The sequence below is a fragment of the Periplaneta americana genome, chromosome 17 (assembly GCF_040183065.1).
Source record: "Periplaneta americana isolate PAMFEO1 chromosome 17, P.americana_PAMFEO1_priV1, whole genome shotgun sequence".
Lineage (NCBI taxonomy): Eukaryota > Metazoa > Arthropoda > Insecta > Blattodea > Blattidae > Periplaneta > Periplaneta americana.
Window position 1 is genome coordinate 37,574,182 of NC_091133.1, and position 12,985 is coordinate 37,587,166.

The 12,985-nt window shown below is 32.5% G+C and overlaps 1 protein-coding gene across 1 annotated transcript in view; it reads right to left on the bottom strand.

The window, feature by feature from the left end:
- Positions 1-880: 880 nt before the first annotated feature.
- The window catches only part of mRpL37 (mitochondrial ribosomal protein L37), a 51,142-nt gene continuing 39,037 nt past the window's right edge, over positions 881-12,985 (bottom strand). The window contains exons 6-7 of the mRNA XM_069816505.1: positions 10,870-11,039; positions 881-1,186 (exon numbers count right to left, since the gene is read on the bottom strand). Coding sequence (XP_069672606.1) covers positions 926-1,186; positions 10,870-11,039 — 431 coding nt within the window. The 3' untranslated portion in view covers positions 881-925. The remainder of the gene's footprint in view (positions 1,187-10,869; positions 11,040-12,985) is intronic.

The window sequence follows — 12,985 nt, forward strand, 5'->3', positions numbered from 1 at the left end:
ATATAATAGTAATAATATTAAAACAGTAGTAATAGTAATTATAATATTAATAGGTTTAATACATAAACACTAAATACGAATAAGTGGTTTTCATGATTCTGTCCACCCATCTAAGTCCACAGCACCAAAGTTATTTAAACGATTTTACTCTAATTTATGAGTAGACCTGGAATATTTAAACTCTAAAAAAATCACATTAGGCACATATATTATTTTAAAAAATTAAAAAATTAAATAGGCACATGAGAAGAGGATAACAATGTTAGAATTAAGATATTGAAAACTTAACTCATGTACTTTATCTATATAGCCTATGCAAATTTGATTTCATTATAGGTACTTTAGAAGACAATAGTGCTAGAATTAAAATATAGGAAGTTAACTTAAATTTAATTATTATATAAATTTGATTTTACATATTTTATGTATCTTGGAGGAAAATAATCTTTCAATTAAAAAGGAAGGCAGAGGATTCTTTTGCGTGAAATGTGATTGCTCAAGCCACTAGTAATATCTTGAATGTAATACATATAGGGGCCTAATTACGATGAAATTCAAAGTTAATTTATTTTTTCAATAATAATATGTTTTGGGTTGCATCGGCGCTCTCCCACTAAGAAGCAAGAGGCGCGTGGAGTATTACAGAAATGGCAACCTAAACGTTTTTCCCGAATAGATGTTCACTTAAACGTTCCATGTTAATACAGAAAAATAAAATTACTGTAAATTTGATTAAAATATTAACTAATGATCATTAATGGCAGAGGAAACGAGAATACCCACCTAAAAATCGTCATTGTCAACTTGGAGTAGCCATAGGTTGAACCTGTGTCTCTGCAGCCATTGAGCTAGAATATGTAAATAGTAATGTACTACATAATGGCTATAATATATTTATTAGAGTGCATCATTGCATCCTTTACAATTATAAATGCAAACCACTACTGTAAAAGGCTAGCAACCTATTGAACACTTCTGCATTGTAACCTTCAAGGGAAGGTTTGCCTTTTACATACATACAAGATTCAAACAAAGGTATTCTTGGTAATGTCCAGAATATATTTTTCTTTCCTTCAGTGCCATCTAGATCGAGTGTATTTAACTGGAGAACTGCGAAGTGAAATAATCTTCCGTCTGTTTGAACACACTGAACGGTTACAGGCTCTGGTAGGTCCTTCACATTTGTCTAGAACAATGAAAGAATATGTGTAAGATATTCACATCACTTTACAAGCACATCTTTAGATCAGATTCGATAAAATTAGTTACATATGACTAATTATTATTTGCACTTCATTTACAAGGCAATTTGTGATCCTATATTTTTGCTGATTATATACAAGGTGCAATCAATATATTTCCGAACTGCACTTATTTAATGTATTGCTAAACACATATATGAGTGTCACTGAAGATCATTACTTCCATGCCTGTTGAGTCACTCTATCAAACAGCATCAGATTGTCTTTAAGAACTCAGCTTCTACACGTGATTTTGTGCAAATATGTCAAGGACCTATTGCGATTTTCCTGGAGTCTCTCCATATACACCTTATGGTTAGTCGTCTTCTCTGCCTTTCAAGTGATGTATTTTGTATAGATTCCAGGCGTTTTTCTAGTTCTAGATAAATTCGTTTTCTATGTCCTGTGTGTTGCCTACATTCAAGGTAGACTGGAAACTTATTGATTGCTCCTTATACGACTACTCAAAAGACTGGATTATTATTTTTCTTAACTGTTGTAAACATTTTAAGGACAAGATTTATATAAAACAGAAAAATAAAATTGTTCACAGAAGAATAGGGAGTTCAATGTTACAGCATTATTTTCAGTTGTTTCATTTCGATTGCTTTGGCACGTTTATTTCAAAGTATAAGAGCTCAAAGTTATTCAAGTTATTCTCGTGAAGTTGCCTGTCCTTTTTTCGCAAATTTATTCCTCGAAAAAATGTTTTTACTTTCTGAAGATGGGAATTAATTTTATTCTGTGTTATCACTAGTGCAAACGTACACTGCAGAAACTTCCTGAGATGATTTAGTAACCTAAATGGTCTGTAATTTGCCTTTATTCCGAAAGTTGTAAACAACTGAATAATTAAATGGTGGTAATGTTTTATTCTTAAATTAATCATTTATGACATAAACTCACTATATTTTTAATAAAATGGCATTTCCACTGTCTGTATAAACCTTTCTTTTTAACAAAATTTCAGCAATTTCAAAAGTTTCCTGATTTTTTAATTATTTCACAAATTAGATTTTGTAGCTCACTGCGATTTTAACAATGTGTGAAATAAAATGTGTACGATAATGTTTGTCCAGATCCATTATTGTTTGTAGCACATTTTCTCTACCTACTTTTTTCTTCTTTTTTTTTCCTCCAAGTGAGTGGTGTATGTGACCTTTTAAATATAGACAAAATAACATTCCTATTGGCTTCTGAAAAGATACAATGTTTCAATTAAAGAAATGATCTTCAGAATCCTGTCAAGGAATAGGCCTTATGATCTGTTTTATCTTCACATCTATCTCTTCTGGAGCCTTCCTAGATCATGTTTAATGGAAGGTCTCATAACAATGAAGAAAAAAAAAAAAAAAATCCGTGGAGCTACAGCCCATGAAGGGCCTGGACCGACCAGCCAGCTGCTGGCCTCACGCCCACATGCCGAAGCAGAGATGGACAATCATCCAACCAGAATGGAGGTATCGTGTGGTTAGTACGATGATCCCCCCAGCAGTTATAGCTGGTATTCGCAACCAGATTTCACTACCTATCGTAGCTCTCCAAGTGCATCACGATGCTGGGTGGGCACCGGTCCCATACACTGGCCGAAATTTCATGAGAAAATTTCTTCCCCCATGAGGACTCGAACCAGCGCGCATTCCGTAATGTGAGTCCTAGGCAGGATCCCTTAGACTGCGACGCCACGGCGCGGGACCTCATAACAATGATAATTCAGGAAATCTTGAATCTTTCATTCTTTCTAAAAGTACTTTCCACTTCTCTTACTTTTCATTTAATTTATTTACTACTGAGTATATTGCTTAGGAAAATATTTGGGGCTAAGAGGGATGAATTACAGGAGAATGGAGGAAGTGACACAACATAGAACTGTATGCATTGTATTCTTCACCTCACATAATTAGGACATTAAATCCAGACGTAAGTGATGAGCAGGCATGGAACACATATGGATGAATCCAGAAATGTATATAAACACATATGGTGCATATAGTGTTAGTGGGAAGACCTGAGGGAAAAATACTTTTAGGAAGGCCGAGATGTAGATGGGAGGATAATATTAAAATGAATTTGAGGGATGTGGGATATAATGCTAGAGACTGGATTAATCTTGCTCAGGATAGGGACCAATGGCAAGCTTATGTGAGGGTGGCAATGAACCTCCAGGTTTTTCAAAGCCATTTGTAAGTAACTACTGAGTATATATTATTTCAGTTGTCTATCTCGTTTCTGATATGGTCTTTTAATGTGTATTTTTTAATTTGTCTTAAAAATTTCATTTCTGTGGCTTGAATATAGACTATCTTTTATACATAGTACCAAACATTCATTTTCATATAATAAAACAATATATTCCAAGTGGACTTTATTTCAAGGCAAGGCAATAAATGAGTGGTGCTGCAGTATCTGGAGCTGATTAGATGACAAGGAGGTGCCATGGCAACTGCTTACTGCTTGTCCTGATTAACAACTGTCAGAAGAGACTCGTTCTTTTAGTAACAATGTAAATTACGAAATATCGGAAATTTAGGAGCTCTTGCTTGACTGTGGTTGTGTGGGATATAAAATAGTAAACAATATTTAATGTCTGTAGAATTATAATTTACTTATTAGAATAAATTATATGAATCAACATGTTGAACGTTTATTTGTTATTTATGTGCTCATACAACTGTAACACTGTTATGGTTACACATCTTTTTAGGTTTCAAGAATTTTTTCCCAAGACTAAAATATTAGAAGTTAGAGAATATTAAGTCTATTGAATATACACACATGTAGTCCCTCTTACATAAAATATGAGGACATAACAAATCTAAAAATCCGAGGAATTTTGCTTGCATTATTTGAGAATCCATACACTTGTTTTAATTGCCAACCATTTACTTTTCTTTGTATTACTTGGCTGATATGCCATAAGGATTGATATTTTTATGTTTCAGTTCAAAATATTAATAATAAATTATATGTCCTGTAAATGGATAATTGTCTAACTCCTTCATGTTATATAGTTCATTAAAATCCTATACTACATGACTTATAATACAGCACAACTCACAAATTATAGTGGGAAATTGAGGAACAGGACTGGTGTTATGAGGCAAGAACATGTTGTCATCTACTAAAAATGAATCTGAATACAAAGAGTATTATTGTTCCCAGAGTACTACATTGAAGGTCATCATAACTGCTGGTACTTGAGGACATAGCATGAGCTGAACTGCAAGTCTGTCTTGTGTGTGTGTGTCATGAAGCAATAAATGAACAAAACACAAACATCACATTTTATGGTAATTTGGGAAAAAGTGTACGGAGACATTTAAAATGATAAAGTAATGGCAGATTTCACAAACATGTTACTAATCCACAATTAACTAATTGTGACTTAACTTAAATGCGAAAGGTAAATCATATTTAATTCATTTGCTTTCACAAAACTAATATGCATTTAAAATAAAGTCAATTAATTTAATTTCCAATTAAGTCATCACGGCAACCTCTGCGGTGGCTGAATGGTCAGACCTTCAGACTGTCACGTAGGCGGCCCGGGTTCGATTCCCGGTCAGGTCTGGGATTTTTTCATTGAAAAAATCCATAGTGACACTTGTAGCAGTTGGGGTTTTTCCTGGGCTTCTCCTGTTTTTCTCCAAATTAGGCATTTACATCATTCCGTCACCATTTCTCCATTTCATTATCATTCCATAGCATTCCCCGAATGCTGGCTGGCGACGCTTGGAAGGGGTTGGCCTAGGGACAAGTAGGGTTGCCTGCTCGAAACTTGGACCAGAGAACCTTAGTGTGGTCGGCCGATGTGGGTTTGGGAATGCATCACCAGAGAGCTAGTGCAATAGATCTGAACAAGGTCGCAGTGCTGGGCCATAGTGCCTCCCTCCATTAAATTCAATTCAAAAGTCATCACGGCCTTTGGAATCATGTAATTTCAGAGGCCATGTGCCTTGTTAATGTAAGCAGTGGCCTTCATAGTAAGTTCATTTGTTATATTGTCTTTGGTTATATTTTGTCTTCATATTACTACAACGCCTTTGTCATAAACAGAGGTAACCTCAAAACATATTAAAATCATTGTAAACAAAAAGACGGATGGCCAGCCATTAGAATAAAAGAAGAAAGGTTGGAAATAAATAAAAAAAGATTTCAATGCAAAAAAAACTCATCCCAATGTTTTCAGCAATATTGAAGAAGCACGGAATGATTATGAAAGTAGATGCAAGAAAATATCATGCAACAAGCAAAATGGAAAGAGGAACTTAACTATGGGAGAGAATATTGGAAGAAGGTGATCCAGACCCAATAAAAATGGTTTGAACACCAGAGATAACTGATAAACTGCAGAAAATAATCAACAGCTGATGTACATACTACAAATGATTTCAGAGGACCTGTGCATTAATAATGAAACTATTCGATGAATGATTACACAGGATGATGAGACCACTAAAAACAAATTAAACTTCCTGAATTCCATTATTATGGGTTACAAAACATGGTGTTTCCAGTACAACCCCAAAACAAAGAAACAAAGTATAAGTGAAATGGAGGTCAAAAAACTCATCACAAGGCAAGACGAATAGACATTAAAAATACTGCTACTCATTTTCTATGACAGTAAGGGAACTATGTACAAAGAATTCGTACCCAGTGTCCAGACAGTTATTGCTACCTACTACCTAGATTCTGGAAATTTTGAAATTATGGCCTCAGAGAATCCCTTGTCTGTAGCATCAAGTATCGAGATTAGGGCAGTTGGTTCGGGTTGCATGATAACTAGACTGCGGATATTTATACACTAAAAAGTTGGAAAACATGTATGCATTTATGCACTTAACTTTGTTGAAATATGCACTGAAATTTTAAAAATATGCAGTAAAAGTAATAATATAACATTTATAAATTAATATCATTATATTAAAGTTACTGGATTATTACTGTTCTTTAGGAAATGTGCCTCAAATTTTGAAGTAGTTATTGTGGCAGTATAATTAATGTCTTTTCGAGGGTTTACATTACATTATGAAGTGCCTTCGTTTGACAGTAAAAACTAATTTACATGATGAGAAGGCTTTCTCAACATTGCAGGAAGTGATTGAGGCATTTATGTACGAACTGTCATTCTGTACACCACCAAGGCCAGGAACGATCAACGTTCATTTGCATTACATTTCGTTACGGTGAAGTTCATTGAAGTTTGACAAATACAAGCTACATATATTTGATTACGGTCAACATTAAGGTACGGTCACATGTCGCTACTTTTGCAGCGCTGCAGTACAAAAAACTGCGCAACTCTCGTACTGCGACATGTGAACAATGGTGCAACCCGAAAAGTAGCGGCTGCCGAACCTGCAGCCCGCAGCTTAAAAGTAGCAACATGTGAACAGGATTCTCAGGGTTGCAGCCACAGCATTTTTTATATCGGTTTTGTTGAAACTTTTGCTGCGGTTGCGACCATTGTTGCCACCCAAGTGTGCCAATGATACTTTTATTGTTTGGATATATTTTAATGTTAGATGTGATGAAAATAAATTATTTATAACAGTTACTAAATGTACAACACAGTCTGAGTATATTTGCTGGAGATTTTAATTCATTTTTTTAATTTTCTGTAGCGTAGTTTCAAACAGAAGGATTGCCAACAATGATTCCGTGAATATGCTGTTGGTTATCATTTAAGTATATGGGCGTTTTAATAGCTTTATAATAAAAATAATGTCAATTTCTGAATACTAGTTAGGACAGAAAAGCAAATAATAGATAAGTAAGCTATCACATGAGTTTAATAATAATAATAATAATAATAATAATAATAATAATAATAATAATAATAATAATAATAATAATGCGAACATAACCACAAAATGTATATTGAGAAGTCCACGGAACTGGAAACCTGCAGCAAGACCACAGCTGCAAAATTAGCGCATTATGTGTGAACAGACTCGCAGCCTCCAATTGCAACTTTTGCAGCACTCGGGTAGCACAGCACGAAAAGTAAAATGAACGAATGTAAGACAGTGCTGATTCAACATTGTCAAGGTCTAGCTTCCACAAACACAAAGAAACGTAAGTTGAATGTCATCCAATCATGAATCAGAAGCATGGTGAAGCGCTTCTTTTGTTTTTACCTCTTCTTTCGTTGTAAATGTGGCCATATTGCTACTGATATATTAAATACTAAAATAATACTTACAAATGGCTTTTAAAGAACCACCAAGTTCATTGCCGCCCTCACATAAGCCCACCATCAGTCCCTATCTGTGCAAGATTAATCCAGGCTCTATAGTCATATTCCACCTCCTTCAAATCCATTTTAATATTATCCTCCCATCTACGTCTCGGCCTTCCCAAAGGTCTTAATTTAAAATTGCATAATATGAGGGATGATCTTTTGATTGAGTATGTTAGGTCACATGAATATATTTCCTCTATATGGCATGAAACACATTTTTGTTTAATACTTAATTGCTAGAAATTAAACATAATAGGCAGCAAACATGAAAGCATTCATACCACTTAATTTAACCAATGTATTGCATAGGTCTCTGTACGTAGAGGTAAAGTAAAAGACCACTGTACGATTGAACCCAGGCTCAAACCTAGGTTTAACTAAATTTTTTTTGTTTCTTTGATAATTCATGTATATTATTTTAGATATGTTATTTTTATTTTAACCCTAAATAAAGAGAATTTTACTACATAAATAATATATCCGTAATTCGCACTAGCCAGTTATTCAGTAGTCTATAGTTTTATTATTATTATTATTATTATTATTATTATTATTATTATTATTATTATTATTACTTTATCATTATCGTCATTCTATATTATTCTGTTGTAACATAATTTTCTAATACCTGTATTTTATTTATGTTATCTCAAACAAAGTTACCATAAAATTAAATGTTTATCATAAACAACTGACAGTCTGGTGTGTCCATCTCAGTACTGATTATGACCGACAGTGTGTTATAGTTGTCACAAATGTCGATCATAATACACAACTCTGAAAGTTCGGTAGAAGTTCAACATACGGATGAAAGCAATGTAACGTAACGCAAACGAAAATTTATCGTAATCTCAGCCTAACAATATTACAGTCTCCATTTAAAACGTACCCAATTGTTTGCAACTTCCCAAATCCAGAGTTATCTTCCAATATCCAACGAAATTTCGAAGCAACTGCCTTGTCTTAGTTGTCGTAGTTCCAGTGCAGTGAGTGAGTTGACAGCGAAATGAGTGTAAGGTGGAAAGGTACTTATGCAGATATGAACATATCATACTCGTGGGTTTTAGTTAGAACTTAGATTTAAGATACAAATTAGATTTATTTTAAATGTTATTTTAAGTGATCGTGCTTCATTTAATTTAGGATATTCCCTATTATTATTATTATTATTATTATTATTATTATTATTATTATTATTATTATTATAAATTATTGTTAGTATTAATTATTGGTATTATTATTAACTGTATTTTTAATTAATAAGTTTATTATTGTCATTATTGAGTGTAATTAGTTACCACTGCCACCGGGTATATACCTATTGCAGTGTGAATAATTACACACATACAAATATCTCATATTAATATACTGTATATTTTTATTGTAAAAAGTTTGCCGCTTTTCTGTCTTGGTTCGTTTTGGCTGAACATTAGCAAATGTAATTTCTCAAAGTATGTGTTTCTGTATATATTATATTTTATGTTACAATTATTAGCAAAATAATAAATGAATTTTTCACATTTTTAAAAATCACCAAGGCTTCAGTCAATGAAATACTTGAAGATTCTAGTTGTATAGTGCTTTTCAGCATTATTGAAAAATAAGCAAAAACATATAACAACTCATTTTCCAGCTTCTTGTGTTCTTAGAGATATTGTATTTTTTTTTTTTTTTGTTTCAATGAATAGTGAAAATGTATTGTTGTCATAGTCAAGGCTAATGATAAGCTCAAAAGCCCTGCATTAAATAAATAATTCGCAACATAATGAACTGATTGTTACTAAATGCGTGAAATATATAATGGAAAAGTACCTATGTTCCAATCTAATAACAGCAATAATTTTATTTTATACTAGCAATGGATGAAGTACAACCCAACCCTCTTCTCAAGTAAAGTTAGTTAAAAAAAAAAACAGAAATCTTGATATAAAAATACAATGACGGCTTTGTAATAAATAATACTGCATAGTATTGTCAATGTAAGAAACTTCACTTTAGCGTACTTTTCAGTTTTACATACATATTTTAAATCCCTTACTAAAATCCCATACATTATAATGCAAAGACATTTTATACATTATCATTATTTGTAATCATTTAATTATTACGTACGAAAATTTTTGAAATTGATATATTTTTTTTTTTAACTTCTGCAACTTTATTTCATTTACTGTTGGATGCAGAGTTCATGTACCACGTGTTTTTTATTTTTAATATGATGGCTTGAAACTTAATATTGAATGTATAGTACAGCATCTTGCGATTATATTAACTTTGTCCTACATTGTTTCTAGCAAGAATGATTGATTTTTAAGTCACTTAGTGAACTTCTTCAGCAGTTTGTAGAAGATAAATTATTAAAAAAACAAACAAAACTAAAGTCAAATTTTGTTGATTGCACTGTGTACCATGTGTGTATTTGTTTTCTTTTAACCTAAATAATTTCTTTGTGTAATAATTTTAAAACAGACCAATATGTAATATCTATATTACATAAACCTTGTATAGAAGTAGAGGACTTCTTGAGTTTGTTAAATGTTACATGGATTGTAAACACAGCTATAGTAAATGAAAGGCAAGATATTTTGTGAAAATTAAAATTATGTTTTATTTAATGATGCTCACAACTGCCGAGGTTATATCAGTGTCGCTGGTTGCTGGAATTTTGTCTTTGACATGCCAGTAAATCTCCTGACATGAGCCTGTTGCATTTAAGCACACTTAAATGTCATCGACATGGGTCAGCTTCGAACCCACAACCTCAGACACAGAAGGCCAGATATGTTTTGAAATAGCTCTTATTATCTAATGTAGAATGAAAACAACTTTGGATAAAACTTCCTCTTTTCGTTATAATGTATTTTTTTCAAAATAAAGTATACACAATAATATTTTCTGATGTATGTTATACTGAGATTTCACTGTACTGCCCACAACATGAATTGTTCAAAGAAGCTAGTGCTGTTCTGTGGTGGATCACATACACTAGCCGAGTAGTTTCATTATTTCTATTCACTATTCACATTCAGTCGGCTGAGATGCTTGCCTGCCAATCCAGAGTTGTGCTCGGGCATGGGTTCGATTACCCCTTGGGCTGATTACCTAGTTGGATTTTTTTTCGAGGTTTTCCCCAACTGTAAGATGAATGTCAGGTAATCTATTGCGAATCCTCGGCCTCATCTCGCCAAATACCATCTTCCTATCATCAATTCTATTGATGCTAAATAACCTAGTAGTTGATGCAGCATCGTTAAATAACCAAGCAAAAATAAAAAAAAAAAGTATTCACATAGTTTTATGTCAATTATTGTAAAAAATATACAAATTTTGAACCTCTGTATCGTGTAAAGATCAATGGCCTGATAAAAAAGAATTACTTACCCCATATCTCTGTTGAGCCTGGGCTGCAGCAGTTGCAAAAGATTTCAGGAGAGTTCTGCCTAAAACTTGTTCTTCTGTTACTGGCGTTTCATAAATATTTTTCACTTGAGTTTCATCATAATTAATGACAGCAGTGTGAATATGTGGATATCTGCTACCTTGGCGAACAGCTACAAATAAACATTGTACATATATATTATATTAAGGCTACCTATACAATAAATATAAATGTTAGGCTTATATAATTTCATTTCACTTCTCAAATACATTGACAAAAATATTAGACGACTGTCTATATTTTTTTACCATCATTATGAACTTGAGGAAAACATTACTTGATTTCAATTTACTTTAAGGCATAAACCTCACACTATAAAATTAATTTCAATGTATTAACTATTTTGTGGTTTATAAACATCAAATGTCATTCGATTATAGGTCTCCACTAAAAACTGATATGTTCCAAATGTAATATGGTTAAGAATGTGAAAGTTGTAACAAACGGTATATGTTTTTGATTTTACTTCACTATAGCCTAAAGAAGAGGCTGAGTAACAACACAGTGATTGATTATTAGGGATGGGATTTTTAGGTAAATAAATATTTTTTCTGCATTTAGATAAAGGAACGGAACCAAGTTTAAGTTACAAAAAATTATGTAAAATAAATATTTTCGGAATTTTCTTTATAAATACATATTTTAATCCTTTTTTTATGGTTTTGCGCTAATTTATTTCAATTCCGAACATAAAGTAAATATTTGTTAAATATGTACATACTGTAGGCCTTTAGATGGGATAATCGTTAATACAAACATACAGTTTACTTTTGTTGTTTTAATTTTCGTGCTGAATGCACATAATAGCTTCACACCCACACCTGTACTGGGGTACTTTGCTTTCCACTGTGGTGTACTATGCACATAATTTTGAGAGTGTTAAATCAGTAATAGATGAACTGGACAAAGAAGACGATCATCCATACAAATAACGCTAAATGACAGGTCTGTAAAAAGTGACAGCATACATTTTTACCAACCTCAGTTTTTTATATAAGTATGTATTTATTCACACTGCAATTCAATAAAAAGATTAGAAGGAACAACAAAACCTCTTGGCAGAAACCGTACAAGAAGTGTGCAATGTTGAAAGAAAATTAGACTCACTCAGGGGCTCTAAAATGGAAACTTTGAAAAACAAATTCAGAAGTATGTTAGAAAAAAACAATGGGTTTCAAACAATGTGTGAGATAGCTAAGGTCTTGGAGAGTGAAGAAGCAGAAATTGAATAGGATCACGTAAGCATTAGTGATACTCCTCCCTTTAAATACACCAGACTAACTTCATGTGACGGGGAAAGGTCTTTCTCCCAATACAAGGCTTTCTTCCATGACAACCAACACAGTTTTCTGATGGAGAAATTGGAGAAAATGTTTGTAGTGCACTGTAACTTCCATGCATATGAAGATTAGCTGCGATTGGCGAGTACCTCTGTAATTCTTTTCTCATAAAAACTAGTATTAACAGAAAAAGTTTAAGTTGTTCTAAAATATTTTTATGTTTTAGCAAATATTTTTTTTTTAATTTTAGCACATAAAAAATAAATATTATCTCACTTTTTAGCACCTAAAAATCACATCCCTATTGATTATTAGGAGATCTCATACTTTTACTTACGGAATACATTTTTAATTTCATAAATGTGTTCTGTCTCCAATGTGATACAATAAATATAAATGTTAGGCTTATATAATTTCATTTCACTTCTCAAATACATTGACAAAAATATTAGACGACTGTCTATATTTTTTTACCATCATTATGAACTTGAGGAAAACATTACTTGATTTCAATTTACTTTAAGGCATAAACCTCACACTATAAAATTAATTTCAATGTATTAACTATTTTGTGGTTTATAAACATCAAATGTCATTCGATTATAGGTCTCCACTAAAAACTGATATGTTCCAAATGTAATATGGTTAAGAATGTGAAAGTTGTAACAAACGGTATATGTTTTTGATTTTACTTCACTATAGCCTAAAGAAGAGGCTGAGTAACAACACAGTGATTGATTATTAGGGATGGGATTTTTAGGTAAATAAATATTTTTTC